We start from the raw sequence: 24,470 nt of genomic DNA, 5'->3' as shown, positions 1-24,470 counted from the left end.
CTGGTGGCCAGGTCTGGATCAACAGATAGAAAACATGGTGAAGAACTGTAGTGGATGTTTGGAAACCCTCCACATGCCTGCTCCTGTCCCAGTCCACCCATGGGAATGGCCCACAGAGCCATGGCAGAGAATTCATGTGGACTACGCTGGTCCCTTTGAAAAGCACATGTTTCTGGTTATAGTTGATGCCCATTCCAAATGGCCAGAGGTGTTTTGCACTGACTCCTCCACCTCAGCTCAGACGATAGAGTGTCTCAGAACAACGTTTGCACACTTCAGATTGCCGCTGCAGCTGGTAAGTGACAACGCGCAAGCTTTATTAAGTGACGAGTTTACAAGATTCATGTCAGTAAATGGAATCAAACACTCAACCTCAGCTCCGTACCACCCTGCCACCAATGGGTTGGCAGAACGCTTTGTGCAAACCCTAAAGTAAGGACTCCGTGCAGCAAAACGAGACGAAGGGACTTTGCAAACAAAACTGGCCAAGTTCCTGGCCTCCTACCGAAACACCCCACGACTAATGATGTGGGTGGCCGGGAGCGGTGGCCGGGAGCGCCATCTCCAAACAGAACAGGAAGTGATGTTGCGAGAATACAGAAGAGGGAAATGGACAAGAGGGACCGTACACACACAAACGGGACCCAGAACTTAGTGAGCCCAGACATAATGTGGCAGCGTCACATTAATCAAATGCATTCCACGGAAAACAGCACAACAATCTAGAGAGAACAGGCACAGAGAGCTCCTGAAAGTGACACACAAGGAACTGTAGAGGATGGAGGGGCAGTAGAGAGACCCCAGGCTGAACGAATGGAACATGTTGAAGAAGGTGCTGCTATAGCAGAAGCTATAATGGAACAAGCACACAATGAGGATGTTCAGGAGCCTCCAGACACTCCTAGGCGCTACCCAGAACGAAGGCACCGTCCACCAGACAGACTGGACTTATAAACAAACAAACAAAAACGAACTGTTCAAGTTCAAATCAAAAGATGCAAAATAACTACAACAAGTTCTGTTAAATGTTTCAGTTGTGGTTTGGTAAAAGTAACTCTGGTTGTATAAGAGAAGGAATGTTATGTTCTGTTAATTACTGATGTCCCCTTTAAGGATGGAGCACCCGTGGTCATGCGCAGTGTTGTTCTATGTTATTCTGCTACTAACTCGTTTTAGTAAATGTGAAGCTCCAGTTCAATTTCTTGTATTCAGAGTCTTTCTTATTATATAAATAAGTAATAAGAGCTAAGACACTACACCGGCCTTCTAGGCAGAGTTGCAAAGAAAAAGCCATATCTCTGGCCAATAAAAATAAAATATTAAAAATGGGAAAAAGAACAGACACTGGCCAGAGTAACTCTGCCTAGAAGGCCAGTTGCCTCTTTGGATAAATCAGGATACCAAGCATGATAAAAGCTTAAACATAGGTTTTAAATCAACTTGTGAATTGTATTGAATATACAAAGCTATGACCTCCCCCCCTATTTTATTGTAATGACATGAAAGACATTTGCAGATTATTATCAATGACTTATCAACAGTTGTTCCAGTGTAGGACATCCTCAATGGTGTCCTAGTTTATAGAAAGAAATCAAAACATATATATGGGTCTAAGTCATTCTAAGGTTTGTATCATTCACTAAAGTTGCCAAATAACTCTAAATCTAGCATATAGGACTTGTTTAAAATGATCATTTTTACACTCAACACAGCCACTTCATATGCATACTCGCTCCCAGAATGAGACAAATATCCTTTCTATTTTATTTAGCTGAGTTCAAGTATATTCTTCTTATTATAAAATCATATAATATAAAATAATGGCACGGGACTTATAAGTATATCCTATCTGCTAAATTAACTAGCCTACAGCATGGCACATAGCCAGACAACATACATTAAGGTCAACTCATATTCTGTTCTTCTAAAACACATTGTACTCATATCATGTTCCTTTAGATCTGCCTAAAATAAATAATGGATTTATTGTGATGGTTTATATTAAATGGATTTATTAGACTTTTTAAAAATATAGATGTTCCAAAAGGCCCTCGTTAGTGGCTTGTATGAGGCCTGAATGCGTGGAGGCCTGGAGATGCTAAACGTGTTGATATTAGTTAAACAATGAATTACTGTGATACCGACAGTCATTTGCATGACACCTACCGGCTGACAAAATGTCATGACCGCCACAACAGCCTTAGTACGGACTATGCCATTTTTTCTCATCTAGACAAAATAAAGCCCAAAGTAGTATTTCCATGGTGGATAAACAATTCATAATGCTCACCTCAGTCAGATCGGCGTTGGGCAGGATAGCCAGGTCAGGTCTCAGACAGCATGCACTCAGAACAGCCTGGAACCTGGAAAATACACAGTGGAATTATACTTCAGAGCTACATTGGGTAGTAGAGGAGCGCCTTAGAAATCACTATGTACATGAATCCAATCGATTCTCACAGTAGTATTATTCCTGTGGACTGTGTGCACCAGTGGTTAGTGCTGTGGACCCCAGTACCCATGTACAGGCAGCCTAGGCTACCAGTGTAGGCATGGGTTTGAATCTGACCCTCTGCCCTTTTGACTCGCAAACTCACCAAGCTTTCTGGTCTCCTCCTCACTGTCCTACTACCCCCCCCCCCCAAAAAAGCTCTAGTTTCATTCCGTTACCTTTCCTCCTCGTACTCTTTCCCAAAGAGGATGTTGTCCCTGAGCGTGGCATTGAGGATCCAGGCCTGCTGGGCCACATAGGCAAAGTCCCCGTTCACCGCCACCTTGCCCTCCAGCAGGGTCATCTAAAGGTCATAAAGGTCACAGGTCATCCGCCAATCACTCACTTGCTCCGCGGTGAAGTTTGCCCCTAAGTACAGATCTAGGATCAGCTTCCACTCCACTAATTTGAACCTTAATCATTAGTGGGACAAATGCAAAACTGACCCCAGATCAGCATCTAGGGGCAACTTCACCCTAAAACCATTCACACCCGGGGTTTGTAATTGAGTGAAGTGAAACGTTCAGATAGAAATGTGAACGATAGAGCCAACAATTCCTAAGTCTACCGGACAAGGCAATCTTGTGCTCTACATAACACAGTTACGTATATAACGTTCAGTAAAGTTGCACCCTCTCCAACAGGCCCCAGGGCATCATCCAGCTTCGTCAGCGGGTGTCTATAGAGTAAGGGAGGGCCACAGGGGCTGCAGTGTGTGCTTGTTATTAAATTGGTGTACTCATGGGCCAACAAGAGTTTACACCATATTTCTTACAACAGAGGGCCGTTGCTAAAACAGTACGTTTATCGTTTGCCGTTTGAGCAGAGCGCATATCACTTTATCAAGTTCTCTCAGACGTGAGCTGCACCGTCGGATTCTTAAACATAGAACCGGAGCGCTATTTTACGCTGAGCAGCTCGAGCCTCTCACGGAACTGTCCTGCTTACAGCCAGGTTTCATTTGAATGAATAGGGGCGCCTAAACGCTCTGCAAAAATGACACGTCCAGTGTAGCAGGCCTGTTAGACGTATCTTACCTGTCCAAGGATGGCAGAGATCAGAGAGGTCTTCCCACTGCCCACGCTTCCACAGATCCCAGTCAGCTTCCCCTGGAGACACAGGGTAGTATGGTGGATATTTGTGTTGTACAATGTGTTACCTCGAAATGACACAACGACAAGGTTCCAGTTTAACAAAGTGTACTATACCGTATGAACACACTACAAGGTAGCCATTCCACTCAAGGCTAGGTCCATTGACAACCAAACTTCCTGCGCAGGCGCACTCTTGACAGAGTGATAGCCCCGAATTAACAGAAATATAGGGATACTTAAAACATGAACTTAACACAATGTACACATTGGCAGTGAAAAGATGAATCGCAGTGCACAATAAAACTAACTCAAGTTTATGATGTTTTCTTACCCCTAGTTTTAGCCTATAAATAGAGGCCTGAATTTTCCCTGGTCAGTTAACCCCAATAACTCTTCAAACTGTACAGCCCATTGGCCTTTCAACCACACATAGATACGAAGACCACAGTCTTATTTGACTTTTTGCTGAACATGGGATGCATCCCAAATGGCACACTATTCCCCACCTACTGTATGGGCCCTGGTCAAAAGAAGTGCACTATATAGGGTAGCAAATGGGACGCATCACATATTCTTTGACCTCCACCACCTGCTTCAAACCCCTAAATGTGTGCACTGTGTACTACTGTACGTGAAATGTTCCCTGTCCTTTCACAACCATACACTCCCGTCCCGCGGCTAGTTAGCTACCTGCCGAACGGTGAGGTCCACACAGTGCAGGGTCCTCTGCAGCCGCTGGCTGACGGAGGGGATGGGAGGGATCTCTCCCACCTTCAGCAGACGCCCTGCCTGCTCCCCTGCCTCGTCCTCCTGGGCGGGCCTCCGGCGCCCGTGCCTCTGGGTGGAGCCAACCGAGGGGGTGCCGCGGGGCGTGGGCTGGGCACTGTGACCCGCTGTCTCCCAAGCTAAGCTGGCGCCCATCATCTCCACTGCAACCTGGGGGTTCAGGGGCTTGTCCCGGATCATCTCCACCTCCGCCATCAGGAACAGGCTCTGGTAGGCCAGGGAGAGAGGAGTGATGTGTCAGAGAACAAGCACACACAGTCCAGGCTCTAGTAGGCCAGGGAGAGAGGAGTCAGAGAACAAACACACAGTACAGGCTCACATGCATGTAGGAGTCTAGTCATGATGACAATGTCAAGGTCATTGATGTAAAGGTTCAAGCAGTTCAAACCTATCTATTTGGTTTATGTAAAACTCTTTCTTTCCACTGCATCTAGAGCCGCTTGGAACCGCATCGCCCCCTCCCAGAGGATCGAGAGGGGGATTAGGAGAAACACAGCCCCTTCCTGGTCCAGGACAAACACTGTCCTGCCAACATACCCAGACTCAAACACACCCCACTTATATTCCACAGAGCCAACCAGACCAACAGACAGGCAGAACCAACACATCCCACTCACATACCACACAGAGCCAAACAAACAGGCAGTGGCAGACAAACTGAGAGTGACAGCCGAATAGACAGCGAAAGACAAACAAGACAGTGACAGAAACAAGACAGCGACAAACAAACAATACAGTGACAGCCGAATAGACAGCGACAGACAAACAAGACAGTGATAGCCGAATAGACAGCGACAGACAAACAATACAGTGATAGCCGAATAGACAGCGACAGACAAACAAGACAGTGGCAGCCAAACAAGACAGTGACAGACAAACAAGACAGTAACAGCCAAACAAGACAGCGACAGACAAACAAGACAGCGACAGCCGAATAGACAGCGACAGACAAAGACAGCGACAGAAACAAGACAGCGACAGCCGAATAGACAGCGACAGACAAACAAGACAGTGACAGAAACAAGACAGTGACAGACAAACAAGACAGCGACAGCCGAATAGACAGCGACAGCCAAACAAGGCAGCGACAGCCAAACAAGGCAGCGACATCCAAACAAGGCAGCGACATCCAAACAAGGCAGCGACGGCCAAACAAGGCAGCGACGGCCGAATAGACAGCGACAGCCAAACAAGGCAGCGACAGCCAAACAAGGCAGCGACAGCCAAACAAGACAGCGACAGCCAAACAAGACAGCGACAGCCAAACAAGACAGTGACAGACAAACAAGACAGCGACAGACAAACAAGACAGCGACAGCCAAACAATACAGCGACAGACGACTAGACAGCGATAGACGAATAGACAGCGACAGACGAATAGACAGCGACAGCCAAACAAGACAGCGACAGCCAAACAAGACAGCGACAGCCAAACAAGACAGCGACAGCCAAACAAGACAGCGACAGCCAAACAAGACAGCGACAGCCAAACAATACAGCGACGGCCAAACAAGGCAGCGACGGCCAAACAAGGCAGCGACGGCCAAATAGACAGCGACGGCCGAATAGACAGCGACAGACAAACAAGACAGCGACAGCTGAATAGACAGCGACAGCCAAACAAGACAGCGACGGCCGAATAGACAGCGACAGACAAAGACAGCGACAGAAACAAGACAGCGACAGCCGAATAGACAGCAACAGACAAACAAGACAGTGACAGAAACAAGACAGTGACAGACAAACAAGACAGCGACAGCCGAATAGACAGCGACAGCCAAACAAGGCAGCGACAGCCAAACAAGGCAGCGACATCCAAACAAGGCAGCGACATCCAAACAAGGCAGCGACGGCCAAACAAGGCAGCGACGGCCGAATAGACAGCGACAGCCAAACAAGGCAGCGACAGCCAAACAAGGCAGCGACAGCCAAACAAGACAGCGACAGCCAAACAAGACAGCGACAGCCAAACAAGACAGCGACAGACAAACAAGACAGCGACAGACAAACTAGACAGCGACAGCCAAACAATACAGCGACAGACGACTAGACAGCGATAGACGAATAGACAGCGACAGACGAATAGACAGCGACAGCCAAACAAGACAGCGACAGCCAAACAAGACAGCGACAGCCAAACAAGACAGCGACAGCCAAACAAGACAGCGACAGCCAAACAAGACAGCGACAGCCAAACAATACAGCGACAGCCAAACAATACAGCGACGGCCAAACAAGGCAGCGACGGCCAAACAAGGCAGCGACGGCCAAATAGACAGCGACGGCCGAATAGACAGCGACAGACAAACAAGACAGCGACAGCTGAATAGACAGCGACAGCCAAACAAGACAGCGACGGCCGAATAGACAGCGACAGCCAAACAAGACAGCGACAGCCAAACAAGACAGCGACAGACAAACAAGACGGCGAAAGACAAACAAGACGGCGACAGACAAACAAGACGGCGACAGACAAACAAGACAGCGACAGACAAACAAGGCAGCGACAGCCAAACAAGGCAGCGACAGCCAAACAAGGCAGCGACAGCCAAACAAGGCAGCGACAGACAAACAAGGCAGCGACAGACAAACAAGGCAGCGACAGACAAACAAGACAGCGACAGACAAACAAGACAGCGGCAGCCGAATAGACAGCGACAGCCAAACAATACAGCGACAGCCAAACAAGGCAGCGACAGCCAAACAAGGCAGCGACAGCCAAACAAGGCAGCGAAGGCCGAATAGACAGCGACAGCCGAATAGACAGCGACAGCCAAACTAGACAGCGACAGCCAAACTAGACAGCGACAGCCAAACAAGACAGCGACAGCCAAACAAGACAGCGACAGCCAAACAAGACAGCGACAGCCAAACAAGACAGCGACAGCCAAACAAGATAGCGACAGCCAAACAAAACAGTGACAGCCAAACAAGGCAGCGACAGCCATACAAGGCAGCGACAGACGAATAGACAGCGACAGACAAACAATACAGCGACAGCCAAACAAGACAGCGACAGCCAAACAAAACAGTGACAGCCAAACAAGGCAGCGACAGCCAAACAAGGCAGCGACGGCCGAATAGGCAGCGACGGCCGAATAGACAGCGACGGCTGAATAGACAGCGACAGACGAATAGACAGCGACAGCCAAACTAGACAGCGACAGACAAACTAGACAGCGACAGCCAAACAAGACAGCGACAGACAAACAAGACAGCGACAGACAAACAAGACAGCGACAGACGAATAGACAGCGACAGCCAAACAAGACAACGACAGCCAAACAATACAGCGACAGCCAAACAATACAGCGACAGCCAAACAAGGCAGCAACGGCCGAATAGACACCGACGGCCGAAGACGGCCGAAGACGGCCGAATAGACAGCGACAGCCAAACTAGACAGCGACAGCCAAACTAGACAGCGACAGCCAAACTAGACAGCGACAGCCAAACTAGACAGCGACAGCCAAACAAGACAGCGACAGCCAAACAAGACAGCGACAGCCAAACAAGACAGCGACAGCCAAACAAGACAGCGACAGACAAACAAGACAGCGACAGACGAATAGACAGCGACAGACGAATAGACAGCGACAGACAAACAAGACAGCGACAGCCGAATAGACAGCGACAGACAAACAAGACAGCGACAGACAAACAAGACAGTGACAGACAAACAATACAGCGACAGCCGAATAGACAGCGACAGACAAACAAGACAGCGACAGCCAAACAAGACAGCGACAGATAAACAAGACAGCGACATCCAAACAAGACAGCGACAGACAAAGAAAGAAAAGGGGAGAGATCTTACCTTGAACCTCTCCATGGCTACTGATGCTTCTGACAGGGACTTGACAGAGAAAGGGGTGACCTTCAAGGCAAAGGTCATGGCGTTGAAAACAGTCACCACTGTAAATGCCTGCAAGGGGAAGAAAGATCCAATACCGTCCATGATTTGTTTCAGTAGTGCAGACCTGGTTGACAAGCTTCTGTCAGTCATATCATCCATCAAATCCTGTCCTGGAGAACACTCCCCCCCCCCTCCCGGCTTAACGGGTTCAACAACCCAACTACCAAAGAACATACCCCGCCTGTTCATAATGTTGCTGTACTTGGGAGGTGAAAATGTTGGCTGTATCAAGCAATATGGTCATCGCCTCAACATGCCTTTCTTCTCACTGGCAGGGTTGGACTGTTGCTTTCAATACTCTCAGGTCTACTGGAGTGTCTAGGGAGAATCAAACGGCACCTTATTCCCTATTTAGTGCACCAAAGTAAAGCCCTGGTCAAGTCTAGTGCACTAAATAGGGAATAGGATGCCATTTGGGAGGCACACTGGGATTGGACCAGAGACCTGGAAGCTACCTGAGCGGCGGTGAGGTCGTAGCCCAGCAACATGTGAGTGGAGAACGTGGCAACGCTGGCGATCACCACGACGATGGGAGCCACGCCCACTGTGATGCTCTGGAAGTAGCCAGTCCTCTCTAGGATGATGCGCTCCTCCTCTCGAATCCCTGCAGGGGCAAATATATCAGTCAGTCAGACAATGAGTCCGTCAAACAACCAGTCCGTCAGGCCGTCCGTCAAACAACGAGTCCGTCAAACAACGAGTCCGTCAGTCCGTCAGTCAAACAACGGGTCCATCAGGCCGTCCGTCAAACAACGAGTCCGTCAGTCAAACAACGAGTCCGTCAGTCAAACAACGAGTACGTCAGTCCGCCAGTCAAACAACGAGTCCGTCAAACAACGGGTTCGTCAGGCCGTCCGTCAAACAATGAGTCCGTCAAACAACGAGTCCGTCAGTCAAACAACGAGTCCGTCAGTCCGTCCGTCCAACAACGACGAGTCCGTCAAACAACGGGTTCGTCAGGCCGTCCGTCAAACAACGAGTCCGTCAGTCCGTCAGTCAAACAACGAGTCCGTCAGTCCGTCAGTCAAACAACGAGTCCGTCAAACAACGGGTTCCTTAGGCCGTCAGTCAAACAACGGGTCCGTCAAACGGGTCCGTCAAACAACGAGTCCGTCAAACAACGAGTCCGTCAGTCCGTCAGTCAAACAATGAGTCCGTCAGTCCGTCAGTCAAACAATGAGTCCGTCCGTCAAACAACGAGTCCGTCCGTCCAACAACGAGTCCGTCCATCCGTCCAACAACGAGTCCGTCCATCCGTCCAACAACGAGTCCGTCCATCCGTCCAACAACGAGTCCGTCCATCCGTCCAACAACGAGTCCGTCCATCCGTCCAACAACGAGTCCGTCCATCCGTCCAACAACGAGTCCGTCCATCCGTCCAACAACGAGTCCGTCCATCCGTCCAACAACGAGTCCGTCCATCCGTCCAACAACGAGTCCGTCCATCCGTCCAACAACGAGTCCGTCCATCCGTCCAACAACGAGTCTGTCCGTCCAACGAGTCCGTCAGTCCGTCAGTCAAACAACGAGTCCGTCAAACGGGTCCGTCAGGCCGTCCGTCAAACAACGAGTCCGTCAAACAACGAGTCCGTCAGGCCGTCCGTCAAACAACGAGTCCGTCAAACAACGAGTCCGTCAAACAACGGGTCCGTCAGGCCGTCCGTCAAACAACGAGTCCGTCAGTCCGTCCGTCAAACAACGAGTCCGTCAAACATCGAGTCCGTCAGTCAAACAACCGGTCCGTCAAACAACCGGTCCGTCAAACAACCGGCCCGTCAAACAACGGGACCGTCAAACAACCCGTCCGTCAAACAACGAGTCCGTCAAACAACGAGTCCGTCAAACAACGAGTCCGTCAGGCCGTCCGTCAGGCCGTCCGTCAAACAACGAGTCCGTCAGTCAAACAACGAGTACGTCAAACAACCGGTCCGTCAAACAACCGGCCCGTCAAACAACGGGACCGTCAAACAACCCGTCCGTCAAACAACGAGTCCGTCAAACAACGAGTCCGTCAGGCCGTCCGTCAGGCCGTCCGTCAAACAACGAGTCCGTCAGTCCGTCAGTCAAACAACGAGTCCGTCAGTCAAACAACGAGTCCGTCAAACAACGGGTTCCTTAGGCCGTCCGTCAAACAACGAGTCCGTCAGTCAAACAACGAGTCCGTCAGTCCGTCAGTCAAACAACGAGTCCGTCAAACAACGGGTCCGTCAGTCCGTCCGTCAAACAACGAGTCCGTCAGTCCGTCCGTCAAACAACGAGTCCGTCAGTCCGTCCGTCAAACAACGAGTCCGTCAAACAACGAGTCCGTCAGTCCGTCAAACAACGGGTCCGTCAAACAACGGGTCCGTCAAACAACGGGTCCGTCAGGCCGTCAAACAATGAGTCCATCAGTCATCCAACCAGCCAGCCAATGAATAAGACAGCCAGCCAAACAATGAATCAGTTAGTCAGTCAGTCAGTCAAACAATAAATCAGTCAGTCAGTAAAATAATGGTTGTATCCCATGCATACGACTACAGATGGAAGTCGACAGGAGAGGTACATTTTGCTAATTGTTTATCCCCATAATGCAACACAACTTTGCAAGGCGGTGACCAACGTTGGGCACAGACTTCACAAAACTTAACAGCTCGAATGCGCCCAATGAGTCAGCCAGTCCGTCAGTCACTAGTCTTCATCTAAGAAGATTGACCCGAGATTAAAACACCAGATCACATCTGATATTCTGCGAAAAAGTTTACATGGAATACCACTCGTCATTCAGTCAGTAATTAATCAACCAGCTAATTGTTCAATTAAATCTCACACACGGCACTTACTGCGCACATCCTGGGAGAAGGCCTTGACCCAGGCATACATCTTGATGAACTTGATGTAGTTGAGGATCTCGTTCATCTTCTGGACCCGACGGTCCGTCACGGCCACGCCCTTCCTCCTGAAGTAGGCAGTCAGCCTCGAACTGAACATCTGCAGTAGAGAAAGGTTGTCTTTTCACTGTTCTGTGTGTGTTTTTGTGTTTGTTAATATCAAAGTGTGCATGCATGTAGAGTACCAGTCAAATGTTTGGACACACCTACTCTTTCAAGGGTTTTTCTTTATTTTTTTACTATTTTCTACTTGATGTCTTCACTATTATTCTACAATGTATAAAATAGTAAAAATAAAGAAAAACCCTTGAATGAGTAGGTGTGTCCAAACGTTTGACTGGTACTGTATGTATGCAAGTTGCCTGCTCACCATAGCAGGGTAGAAGAGGATAAAGACTGCAGAGCCCAGTAAGGAGGTGGGCCCCAGGATAGCCAGGTTGAAGCCCATCCCCAGCACAGCAATAAGAGGCCCGCCTGCCAGCAGACTGCCCACAGCCGCCGCCTCAAACATCCGCTGGCCGTCGTTAGAACACATGTTGATCAACTGCAGATAGAGCAACAGAGAAAGCGAGAGACACTTTACAGCAGTACAGAACTACACCATCTTTATCTCTTACTCTGCATGCACATGTACTGAGTTGCAAATCATGTGTTTTGTCAACAACTGCAGACTGTTTTTCCCTTGCTAGCATTGTATTAAAGGTGTGTCTCAAATACAATAAAAGGAGTGCTTGGCACTTTCTCAGTCACACTAACGATAAGCAACATCTGAAAACCCGAAACACGGCTTAGTCTAAATGGGAGCTAGCATTATTGTGAGGCTGACCATTATCTCACCCATTTCCCCCCCACCCCATCTCACCTGCCCAGTTCTCTTAAAGAAAAACATTTGCGTGAACCCTGTCTGGTGATCTCACCTGTCCCATGGATTTGTCACGGATGCTGCGTAGCCGCAGGATCTTGTGGAAGGCCATGGTGAGGATGGCTCCCCGCAGGCGGGTGCCTGTGCGGTAGTTGAGGGCCCAGGTGAGCGCCAGTGACCAGGAGCGGACCAGCTCGGTGCATAGCAGCCCCACGACCAGCAGCAGGCCGTAGGGCAGGTCGGGCTCCGCCTGCTCTGTGTACTCCAACAGCCGCTTCACCACAAAGGCCTAGCAGGAGAAGAGAGGGCAGGAGAGGACGGGGATGAGGAGAGGGAAAGATGAGAGCACAGGCCACATGACTGAAAGCAGCACCATGTCCAAGAGACATCTACATAACCACCACTGCAGTCATTATCATGGACATCTACTAAATCAAGACTAGCTAAAGCCGTCATGACATGACTACCGATAATCATCTGAAGAGGGAAACTGAACAGGCTCTACTGATTTGAGATAGAATACAGTTTTCCTTTAGTTTCAGCTCTCACCCTTTACCTCTGTTGTCCTTTTACTAAGATTTTGATAAGATCCTTTAAAAGAGAACGAGAGAAACAGTGAAAGATTTTGACACAGCTGTTTTTTTGGCACAGACACAGAATCCCATTCCAACATATAATTTCCTATTGTTTGCATCATCATGTAGGCGGATCCAAACATTCAGAGATGATACCTTCAGACATTATACCTACAGTCACAGCGGGTATGGGGCCATTCAGTTATGCTTAAAAGGTCTGGAAGTTAACGGCAGCAGACTATACAGACGGAGAGCAACAAAGCATAACGAATAGGGGGAAAAAAGTGTTGAATCTCGCACAAACACATACTGACACACACACATACGATGGACCAACAATCAATTCCACAGTAAAGTGAATCAGTCCACAAACAGGGAGTGTCAGCAAACCTACATTGTTGATAAATGCATGTTTTATTGAAATAGGCAAAAAGAAACTGTGAAACCATGTGTAAACTATTTTTTTTAATTGCACAAACAGCACTCAGGTAAAAATAATAATTAGCTGATCAGATCCAACAGGAAAGAGTAACAAACGCAATTCACATTAGAGGCACAAGTTCAGGTCAACAGTCTTTTGTAAGGTTCAGCCTCAGTTTTTTTTATTTATTTACGTTTCTAGTCCTCTGGGTTGAGATAAGTGACATCTCATATTTAGTTGCGTCTCCCCTTAGGTCATTGTCCAAAGATCCAGAGAGGAGGAAGGCCGAAGCCCCTCTGCCCTGCCTCACTGGCACTGATCCTACAGGAATTGTGTTCCAACAGCGGACCAGGCCAACAAGGCTTTTAGTGAGAGGTAGAGTCTGTTGATACAAGTCAAGTACTTTTTTCACACCTCGCATTTAAGGGGAAAACCGGTCCGATTCTCTGAGACACTAATATGAAAGTCTGACTGATCATTTGGGTGAAAGTTTCAGGTTAACAGTAGATTTTTTATCAGCAATAAAACAAAACAGCGTTGGACATTGGAAATAAACATCAAAATAAAAACAACGTTAACATCGAACAGCATTTTACAGTGCATTGTGGTAACCTATCAATTATTTTTATGAAGACATTTTTATATGAGAGAGAGAGAGATAGCAAGAGGGAGGGAGGGAGAGCAAGAGGGAGGGGGAGAGAGAGAGAGAGAGAGAGAGAGAGAGAGAGCAAGAGAGAGAGAGAGAGAGCAAGAGAGAGAGAGAGAGCAAGAGAGAGAGAGAGCGAGCAAGTGAGAGCGAGAGACAAAAGCGTTTCAGAGAAAGATAACTTTGATCCATCCCTGCATGAGAAACATGCCCTTACCTCTCCGGCTTTCTTCCCCCAGGGTCTCTGCCCGCTTCATTCTCTATTTCTCGCCGAGGGGTTTAAACGGACACCCTGTGGAATCTGAAGAACAGCCTCTGTCACACGCCACCTTGCATGGGGGGAGCAGTGAGCACAAACACTTGTATGCCATGCCCTCACCCCACCCCTAACTGCCCATCCATTTATCTTCCCAGCTAACAAATTTTGGTTTACGTTCTAGGAAGGAAAATAAATGAGGTTGTGGGAAGGTTCCTGAGCCAACATAACGTTACCAAAACGTTGTAGGCAAATTATTTTTCTAATTACCAAAGGAGAACCACGAGGAAACGTTACAGGAACGTTCTGTGCTAGCTGGGTTGATTTAACCTGGGTGAGAGACACAGGTGTGTTGCTGTGCTGCTATAGTAAGAGCAAATGAGACAGTAGTTGGGTTGCATAATTCCTGAAACTTTCCCAAAGTTCCTAGGTTTTTATGAAAATTCAGTTTCAGAATTTAGCAACCCTTCACAGCACAGAGGTAGAGACGGCTCACTGTGTTCCCTGTGGAAGAGAGGAGGATGACAGAGGCTATCCTAGGAAAAATGGAACTGATTAACCCTAACACCTGGGTCGTGTTCATTAGGACACGCAACAGAAAGCGCTTTGCAACAGAAAACTAAAATTAGCATTTCTTATTGGGCAAGTTCAGGTAGTCCCTCCCTGTTTCTCTGTTTTCTTCCATTTGGTACCTAATGAACACAACCGTTCCCTCTAAAGCACCTGTTCTCATCTAGGACAGTCCTACAAACACCAGAATAACATTAAAAAACAGCTGTAGGATGGACAATTGCAACAAGTGTCATCCATCTATTCACAGAGACCCTACAGAGGGTGACAGACAGGAGTACAGTTTCTGACTAGGTGTTGTTAACTAAAGAACAAAGATTCACAATTTCCATAACCCAGAACATTTCCTTAACATCTCCTTAAGCCACACAATGGATCCAAGATGCCACCATTGAATCAAAAATAAACTGAGTGGGACTGGTAAAAACACAAAAACAATACCCTACCCAATAACTCTCCTCCAGTATCCAGTTCATTTGTTTCGAATGAGTTGTCAGTAAGGCAATTTTAAGAGCCCAGTGTAGCCCTTTACACTCATAACCGTATACGGGTTGAAAATAGCAGAGTTGGACACTGTTAAGCACCTAAATTGGAACGCAGTGGCTGTACAGTAACTGGACACAGCCCTTAGCCGTGGTATATTGGCCATATACCACAAACTCCCGAGGTGCCTTTTTGCTATTATTAACTGGTTACCAATGTAATTAGAGCAGTAAAAATAAATATTTTGTCATAAACTTTACGGCATTTATAAACTGGGTGGTTCGAGCCCTGAACCCGGCTGACAGCCGTGGTATATCAGACCGTAAACCATGGCTGTCAGTCAATCAGCATTCACATTCAGGCCTCGAACCTCCCAGTTTATAAATGATGTTGGAGCTCAAGCTCTGCGCTTCCCAACGCTGTGTGGGATTTGACTGACAACCTCTCGGAACTTGAGCACCGCTCACGACAAGAAGTTGCCCCCACCCCTCCCGCTAATTGCGCAACTTTTGATCAAATAAAATAGTTGTCTGAGTGAGGGGAATGCTGTAAATTAAGAGGACTTTGAGGATTATAAATACCGTTTTGTTGTCAAGCCAAACACCCGTGAGTCCAAATGTGCGCTTCACATTTCAATATCATATATAGTGTTTTGATGACTATGTTTGACGTTCAGTTCCAAGGTGACACGACATCATACCATGGGTTGTTCTGAACAGAATGAGCCTAAGTTTATTTATTGTGGAGAAAATTCACTGCAGAATACACACCTGGATGCACTCCTGACTCCTTTCTACGCACACTAAAATGACCATCTGTTTCTCTGAATTGCCTAGCAAAAGCCTAACACTAAGATCTTATTTTATAACTAACGTTGCCAGCAGAACAAGCTATCAAATGATGCCCACCTGACCCGGATTGTGTAAACAACAGTAATTGTGTGATGGCAGGGATGCAGGTTTGTGTTCCAAACAAAATGCATATAAGTGTGCTTGCTCTAGTTCAATGGCACATTTAGGAAAGCTCAAAAATACTATTCTTTGAGTCATAAAAGTGCATTGAAATCATCTAGGAACTGCCCACTTTGGAGAGGTGTGTGGCCCCTTGGAAACACTAGTTAGACCCCTCACTCAAACCCTTGTCATGTTGCATCTTCCCCAACTTTCCCATGAATACTCTTATAATGTTACCGAATGAGTTTTTTCAGACTTCGATATCAACAAATATGTGTGAAAAATACAGTAAATATTAAATGCATATAAAATCAACAGTGTAATGTTTGGATTCAGTCTGGTCGTCAGGTGAAAGATTGTGTCCAAACTCTTCCCTTTCAATAGCTACCATGCTTATGCTTTTCATATTTCTGTAAGAAACATTTCAATTGAGCCCCATCCATATAGGCCAATTCCCACGACGAGTGTAAAGGGTTAACATTGAGACAGAAGAATCTTAACACATGTAACACTCACCTGTAGGCCTCAGCCTTGATGGAGGGAAGGGGACAGAGGCAGGGGATTGACACACCCTGCTAATAACATTTGAGAGAGCGAGAGTGAGAGAGAGCAAGAGCGAGCTATTGAACGACAAAGCCTCCCCAGGGGAGGGTGAGATGGCGTTACTTACTGGGCCACTGAAGCCGGCTAGCTGGGTGACCATGAGGCAGAGGATGGAGAGAAGCAGGCGCGTCCGACAGAAGGCCCAGACCACACCGCACAGGGAGGCCTCGTCCCCTTTCACCCTGCGCTCCTCCTCCCACAGCCCGGCCAACCTGCGCACACACAGGCGATCAAACCACAGGCGACCAACAATCACTGGCTGGAACTGTCGTGCCGGAGTAAGGCACCACAAATGGATACAAATCCCGTCTCAGCCTTGTCTCGGTCTTCCTCTACATTCTGGTTATCACAGTTCATAAACTGGAACTGTCGAGATCTCCGACCTAAAACCTTGAGACCAAAACTCAGGTGTAACGAGAACAAGACCGGTTATGATGTTGAGAAATAAGACCGAGGCAGAGACCCAGGCCAAGCACAATCGTGGTATTTTTCAATAAACTGTCCTTGGAAGGTGGACCTTTTTGACCCCGTATATACAGCGATCAGTACTGACCTGCGATGGTTAACCTCGCAGCTCTCAAACTGGGACACGGACCACACGTCCTCCAGCAGTAGCTGGCCTTTGCGGTGGGCGTGCACGGCCAACGGGGTCAGCCAGTTGAAGGTCATGAAGGAGAAGAGGCCCGCGTTGTCCACTGGGTGCTCATGCCTGTGGGGGGGGGGGTGGAGTTGTGGGGGACAGATCATTTAGAGAGAGAGGAGTCTCCCTCAAGATTTCCTGCTTAGTTATCCCTTGCCACCATGTTGCTGCTTGCTCTTTGGTGGTTTAGGCCAGGTTACTGTAAAGAACTGTGTGACAAATATTATTTTAAAAAGGGCTATTTCAATAGAGGTGAGAGAGCACCTATAACTAGGACCCAGTCTTTCCTGACCACTTGGCCTGACAAGGAACAACTATAGGCCTTACCAACAGTGGTGGTGCTGCTTGCTTACTTGCTGGTGGAGCGGATAGGTTTGAGGACGCCGACGCTGTGTAGGTATTTGCTCCGCACTGCTTCCTCCTCCAGCTCTTTCATGTAGGGAGCGCCACCCTCCAGGGACAAACCGCCCTCTGCCCTTGCTGCCGTCTCCAAAGCATCCTGGGATTGATTGAGATAAATGTATTGTCGATAAGAGCAGATACATTTTAAAACATTGACATGTTGAATTATCAAGAGTTGGATGCATTTAGCTTGTGGCGGATGTTACAGAGCCTGGGACCTTTTCATCCAAACACACGTGACCACCTCCTAAAACTTCCTTAGCCAGTTGCGCCACCAAAAGGGATTCAAATTAGCAACAAGTGGATACATCAGGCTCAGGAGTGAGTTTACAAATCCCCATCCGTTACACTCATTTATTTTTGTTGCATCAGTCCTAGTTTGATGCCAGTAAATTTGATAAATTCACTCAGACATGACTTGAGAGGAAAATACTGGTCGACAGTCATCAAGTATTAGGTCATTAGAGAGCAGAGAAAGCAGAACATTGTAGCATGCATCCCAAATGGCACCCTAAACCCTACATAGTGCCCTACTTTTGACCATAGCCCTAGTCAAAAATAGTGCACTAGGTTCTAGTATTGATGTGAGCCGTCCTTAAAAAAAGCCCCCCGGCAGATTAAACACGAGAGCCACGGTGCATCCACAAACACAGGTATGATAAAACCTGTTTATACTAGAAATAAGGCCTCCGTGTTGCGTCGTGGGTATGAACAGCCCTAAGCCGTGGTATATTGGCCATATACTGTTAATTAAAGCTCCCAATTCACCGCTTTATTGACACCGTTTTGGTCCGAAACGGATCTTCGTCAGGTCAAACGCACAGTGTTTACATCCCAAAAAACATTCACCTCACATGACCATAGCGGACATGACGCACAGAGTGCAAAAAATGTTTGTATATCTCTAATTATTAAATAACAATGAGATGGGTGCATGTAATTGTTCCAGAACATACTATATATTTTTTTTATTTTTTATTTTTATTTCACCTTTATTTAACCAGGTAAGCCAGTTGAGAACAAGTTCTCATTTACAACTGCGACCTGGCCAAGATAAAGCAAAGCAGTGCGACAAAAACAACAGAGTTACACATGGAATAAACAAATGTACAGTCAATAACACAATAGAACAATCTGTATACAAATGAAGAAAGGAGGTAAGGCAATAAATAGGCCAATAGTGGCGAAGTAATTATAATTTAGCAATTCACACTGGAGTGGTATGTGCAGATGAGGATGTGCAAGTAGAAATACCGGTGTGCAAAAGAGCATTGATGATGAAGTACCTCTGCTGTGCCCTGGAATAGAACCAGGTCATCAAGTTAGCGTTTCCAGAGTCTAATATGGCGCAAGAATGGGTTATTAGGGCTGACAATCACGTTCTTCTAAAAAAAAAAATATATATATATATATATATATATATATATATATATATATATATATATACACTTAAGCATCAAAAGTAAATGGAATTGCTCAAACCATTTCAACATTTCTTATATTAATCAAACCAGACCACACAATTTTTTTTTTAAATTGACAGATATCCAGGGGTACACTCCAACATTCACACAATTTACAAACAAAGCATTTGTTTTTAGTGAGTGCCAGAACAGAGGCAGTAGGAATGACCATGTTCTCTTGATAAGTGAGTGAATTAGACCATGTTCCTGTCCTGATAAGCATTCAAAATGTAACACGTACTTTTGAGGTCTCAGGTAAAATGTAAGGAGTAAAAAGTACATTATTTTCTTTAGGAATGTAGTGAAGTAAAAGTCAGCTAAAATATAAATAGTAAAGTACAGATACCCCTCAAAACAACTTTAGTACTTTAAAGTATTTGTACTTTACACCTCTGCTAATTTGTGACCTTAATTATTCAATCAAGTACAAGGGATGAGCAAAAACCCACAGACACTCAGCCCTCCGTGGATTGAGATTTGACAAAGTTTTATGGTAACAAAAACACCCTAATTTGTTTTATGATTGGGAAATGTTGGAATTGGGCCATGTCAGTTTCTAAAAGAAATCGCAATAGCAAATTTTATCACATTACTGTAAAGGTGTGGCCAGAATGGTTCATCTTTTGCAGTGACTTTTTCAAAACAAGAACTGCATGCCGTGGCCGCCTACAGTGATTTATTATCTATTCAAACAATTTAAAAGTAAATGCTACAGCCCACACTTCTATGCAAACGACAATCTTGTTCAATTCTTTATTAATCCATAGATGATGTCCGTAAACCCGAGACATTTAGTATACGTTACGTTTTGTATGGTGTGTATTAATTTGTGGATGTCCATCAACCATTTCATATTATTTGTTACGTATTGGCAAAATTTGTAATCAATTTATAAAAACTTACTAAATGTTACGAATTCTAGCTAGGTGACTAACGTTAGCTAGGATAGGAGTTAATGTTACATTTAGGAGATGGGTTAAAGGGTTATATGTTAAGGATAGGGGAAGGGTTAGCTAACATGTTAATTGGTGCAAAGTAGCTAAAAAGAAGTAAGTTGGTGAAAAGTTGCTAATTAGCTCAAATGTTTAAGTTGTCCTTGATGAGATTCAGCCTCCCCTGTTATTGTAATGGTGAGATGTTAGCATGTCTTGGGGTATGATATTAGTGAGTCTAACTTTCACTCATTTATCACAATTCATGTAGAAGTGTTTAGAAACACGTTCTTATTTCCAAAATGACAATACATTATTTACCATTCATTTCTGTTGGGCACAAAATAATCTGAAACACAATTTAAACAAATAGCAAAAGCATCCAACAAGTTTGTAGAGTCACAAGCTTGATGTAAACATTGCATGCTAGGAATATGGGACCAAATACTAAACTTGACTACTTTAATACACACATTAGTGAATTAGTCCCAAAACTTTTGCTCCCCTAAAATGGGGGACTATGTAAAAAAAAAGTAAAAAAAAAAAAAAGTGCTGTAATTTCTAAATGGTTCACACAATATGGATGGCAAATACCCTCAAATTAAAGCAGACCGTCTGTACTTTAACCTCAGTCATTGTACCGTTTCAAATCCAAAGTGCTGGAATACAAAGCAAAAACTATTTAAAAAATGTGTCACCCTCTCAATACTTTTGTAGCTCACTGTATTTGTTGGGTAGCGGGAATAAACCAGTCGTGATGATTTAAGCTGATAGAAAAGTCAAAGAAACATATTAGGCTATGTAATCTGACCTCCTTACCACTGGAAAATTCATCTGCTTTATCATGACGTTTTAATGTTTTTATTAGCCTACCATTATTACAATTCCTGTGTATCAAACACCTCCATTATCCAAAAACAACTATATTTGATTGCGATACAATTCTTCAACCACTAGAAGTTCTGCGTACGCATGACCGGAGCTGGGCATGGAGATACGCACACTTTCCCCGTCAAGTTCAATATGAATAAACACCAACCTTTGCAGGAAAACTGACGCATGCAAGGTTTAAAGTAATTTTTGTGTGCACGCAGTTTTGATAAATGAGGCCCCAGGAGACTATTTATGGCCTCCAGGTCCTTATATGAAGGTCCATATGAGACCAGTTCTTCCTGTCCAGCTCAGAACAGAGCATGGGTAGCCCATCACAGGGAGCTATGCAAGTTTTGAATATGTGACATTGTTGGTGAGCAAGTCGAGGTAAGAACCGTCACAAAAAGCGGCCAAGCGGAGATGCAGAGGTCGTTCAGGCAGAGAGCAGGACGAGAACAATGAGCACCCATGCTGGAGTCAGCAGTACGAGGAGCGTACGTCTCAAACACACACACACAAACACACAATCACTAACACACGTCATGTGACGAGGCAGTATGTAACACTTGCACAATTATTTTCTTTTTGAACCAGCAGACAAAGACAGAGTAATTCTGTCACAGAGGACGTCTGGGGAACGACTGAGGGACAGCAAAGATGTCAGCTCACACTACTCAGAGGAGTGAGGGAAACAGAGGGAGGTAGAAATCAGAGAGAGGTCATTTTTAAGGATAAATTATTGCAGAATATGGATTGTTTGCTAGATTTGAGTTTCCCTTTACTGTAGTGTGAAAATGCCTTTAATTAGTAAATTATATTAATACATGGCAGTGTTTCCCCTATATGCATTTAGCAGCGGTGCATCGCCATAGAGAGAGATTTCTCTATGTACAGTGGGGAGAACAAGTATTTGATACACTGCCGATTTTGCAGGTTTTCCTACTTACAAAGCATGTAGAGGTCTGTAAGTTTTATCATAGGTACACTTCAACTGTGAGAAACAGAATCTAAAACAAAAATCCTGAAAATCACATTGTATGATTTTTAAGTAATTAATTTGCATTTTATTGCATGACATAAGTATTTGATACATCAGAAAAGCAGAACTTAATATTTGGTACAGAAACCTGTGTTTGCAATTACAGAGATCATACGTTTCCTGTAGTTCTTGACCAGGTTTGCACACACTGCAGCAGGGATTTTGGCACACTCCTCCATACAGACCTACTCCAGATCATTCAGGTTTCGGGGATGTCGCTGGGCAATACGGACTTTCAGCTCCCTCCAAAGATGTTCTATTGGGTTCAGGTCTGGAGATTGGCTAGGCCACTGGCTAGGCCACCTTGAGATGCTTCTTACGGAGCCACTCTTTAGTTGCCCTGGCTGTGTGTTTCGGGTTGTTGTCATGCTGGAAGACCCAGCCACGACCCTTCTTCAATGCTCTTACTGAGGGAAGGAGGTTGTTGGCCAAGATCTCGCGATACATGGCCCCATCCATCCTCTCCTCAATACCGTGCAGTCGTCCTGTCCCCTTTGCAGGAAAGCATCCCCAAATAATGATGTTTCCACCTCCATGCTTCACGGTTGGGATGGTGTTCTTGGGGTTGTACTCATCCTTCTTCTTCCTCCAAACACGGCGAGTGGAATTTAGACCAAAAAGCTCTATTTTTGTCAGACCACATGACCTTCTCCCATTCCTCCTCTGGATCATCCAGATGGTCATTGGCAAACTTCAGACGGGCCTGGACATGCGATGGCTTGAGCAGGGGGACCTTGCATGCGCTGCAGGATTTTAAACCATGACGGCGTAGTGTGTTACTAATGGTTTTCTTTGAGACTGTCGTTCCAGCTCTCTTCAGGTCATTGACCAGGTCCTGCCGTGTAGTTCTGGGCTGATCCCTCACCAACCCCATGATCATTGATGCCCCACGAGGTGAGATCTTGCATGGAGCCCCAGACCCGAGGGTGATTGACCGTCATCTTGAACTTCTTTAATTTTCTAATAATTGCGCCAACAGTTGTTGCCTTCTCACCAAGCTGCTTGCCTATTGTCCTGTAGCCCATCCCAGCCTTGTGCAGGTCTACAATTTTATCCCTGATGTCCTTACAAAGCCCTCTGGTCTTGGCCATTGTGGAGAGGTTGGAGTCTGTTTGATTGAGTGTATGGACAGGTGTCTTTTATACAGGTAACGAGTTCAAACAGGTACAGTTAATACAGGTATTGAGTGGAGAACAGGAGGGCTTCTTAAAGAAAAACTAACAGGTCTGTGAGAGCCAGAATTCTTACTGGTTGGTAGGTGATCAAATACTTATGTCATGCAAATTAATTACTTAAAAATCATACAATGTGATTTTCTGGATTTTTTTTCTCATTTTGTCTGTCATAGTTGAAGTGTGCCTATGATGAAAATTACAGGCCTCTCCCATCTTTTTAAGTGGGAGAACTTGCACAATTGGTGGCTGACTAAATACTTTTTTGCCCCACTATACATATACATACATAAATACACATGTATATATACACATACACACACATATCAAATCAAAGTTTATTTGTCATGTGCACCGAATTCAACAGGTGCAGACCTTACAGTGAAATGCTTAATTCCAGGCTCTAACCAACGGTGCAAAAAAGGTATTAGGTGAACAATAGATAAGTAAAGAAATAAAACAACAGTAAAAAGACAGGCTATATACAGTAGAGAGGCTATAAAAGTAGCGAGGCTACATACAGACCCCAGTTAGTCAGGCTGATTTGAGGGAGTATGTACATGTAGATATGGTTAAAGTGACTATGCATATATGATGAAGGGAGAGTAGCAGTAGCGTAAAAAGAGGGGTTGGGGGAGGCACACAAAAATAGTCCTGGTAGGCATTTGATTACCTGTTCAGGAGTCTTATGGCTTGTGGGTAAAAACTGTTGTGGGTAATAAAAAAAAAGCCTTTTTGTACAAGAATTGGCAGTCCGGTACCACTTGCCATGTGGTAGCAGAGAGAACAGTCTATGACTGGGGTGGCTGGGGTCTTTGACAATTTTTAGGGCCTTCCTCTGACACCGCCTGGTATAGAGGTCCTGGATGGCAGGCAGTTTATCCCCAGTGATGTACTGGGCCATACGCACTACCCTCTGTGGTGCCTTGCGGTCAGAGGCTGAGCAATTGCCGTACCAGGCAGTGATGTAACCACTCTCAATGTTGCAGCTGTAGAACCTTTTGAGGATCTCAGGACCCATGCCAAATCTTTTTAGTTTCCTGAGGGGGAATAGGCTTTGTCGTGCCCCCTTCACGACTGTCTTGGCGTGTTTGGACCATTCTAGTTTGTTGTTGATGTGGACACCAAGGAACTTGAAGCTCTCAACCTGCTCCACTACAGCCCCGTCGATGAGAATGGGGGCTTGCTCGGTTCTCCTTTTCCTGTCATCTACAATCATCTCCTTAGTCTTGGTTATGTTGAGGGATAGGTTGTTATTCTGGCACCACCCGGCCAGGTCTCTGACCTCCTCCCTATAGGCTGTCACGTTGCCGTCGGTGATCAGGCCTACCACTGTTGTGTCGTCTGCAAACTTAATGGTGTTGGAGTCGTGCCTGGCCATGCAGTCGTGGGTGAACAGGGAGTAACGGAGGGGACTGAGTACGCA

General features: G+C 46.0%; 1 protein-coding gene across 7 annotated transcripts in view; it reads right to left on the bottom strand.

Moving 5' to 3' along the window:
• Positions 1–24,470, bottom strand: part of abcc5 (ATP binding cassette subfamily C member 5) — a 64,276-nt gene that overhangs the window by 30,923 nt on the left and 8,883 nt on the right. For 5 of the 7 annotated variants that reach the window (XR_016492589.1, XR_016492587.1, XR_016492588.1 and 2 more), the window contains 12 exons: positions 17,517–17,662; positions 17,077–17,232; positions 16,591–16,735; positions 12,072–12,305; positions 11,525–11,698; positions 11,107–11,254; positions 8,743–8,891; positions 8,189–8,296; positions 4,276–4,578; positions 3,529–3,600; positions 2,671–2,795; positions 2,291–2,363 (listed from right to left, as the gene is read on the bottom strand). Coding sequence is in view for 3 of the 7 variants with exons in the window: in XM_036965102.2 (XP_036820997.1) it covers positions 2,291–2,363; positions 2,671–2,795; positions 3,529–3,600; positions 4,276–4,578; positions 8,189–8,296; positions 8,743–8,891; positions 11,107–11,254; positions 11,525–11,698; positions 12,072–12,305; positions 16,591–16,735; positions 17,077–17,232; positions 17,517–17,662 (1,833 nt within the window). In the remaining 4 variants the exon portion in view is untranslated. Of the gene's footprint in view, positions 1–2,290; positions 2,364–2,670; positions 2,796–3,528; positions 3,601–4,275; positions 4,579–8,188; positions 8,297–8,742; positions 8,892–11,106; positions 11,255–11,524; positions 11,699–12,071; positions 12,306–13,875; positions 14,003–16,590; positions 16,736–17,076; positions 17,233–17,516; positions 17,663–24,470 lie in introns of those variants that run through there. The other 2 variants (XR_016492590.1, XM_090224198.1) reach the window with 1 other exon arrangement.

Source organism: Oncorhynchus mykiss, chromosome 27 (genome assembly GCF_057628025.1).
Source record: "Oncorhynchus mykiss isolate SJ-2025 chromosome 27, ASM5762802v1, whole genome shotgun sequence".
NCBI lineage: Eukaryota > Metazoa > Chordata > Actinopteri > Salmoniformes > Salmonidae > Oncorhynchus > Oncorhynchus mykiss.
Note: the sequence above shows the minus strand (reverse complement) of the source record. Positions and strands in the feature narration are given on the sequence as shown.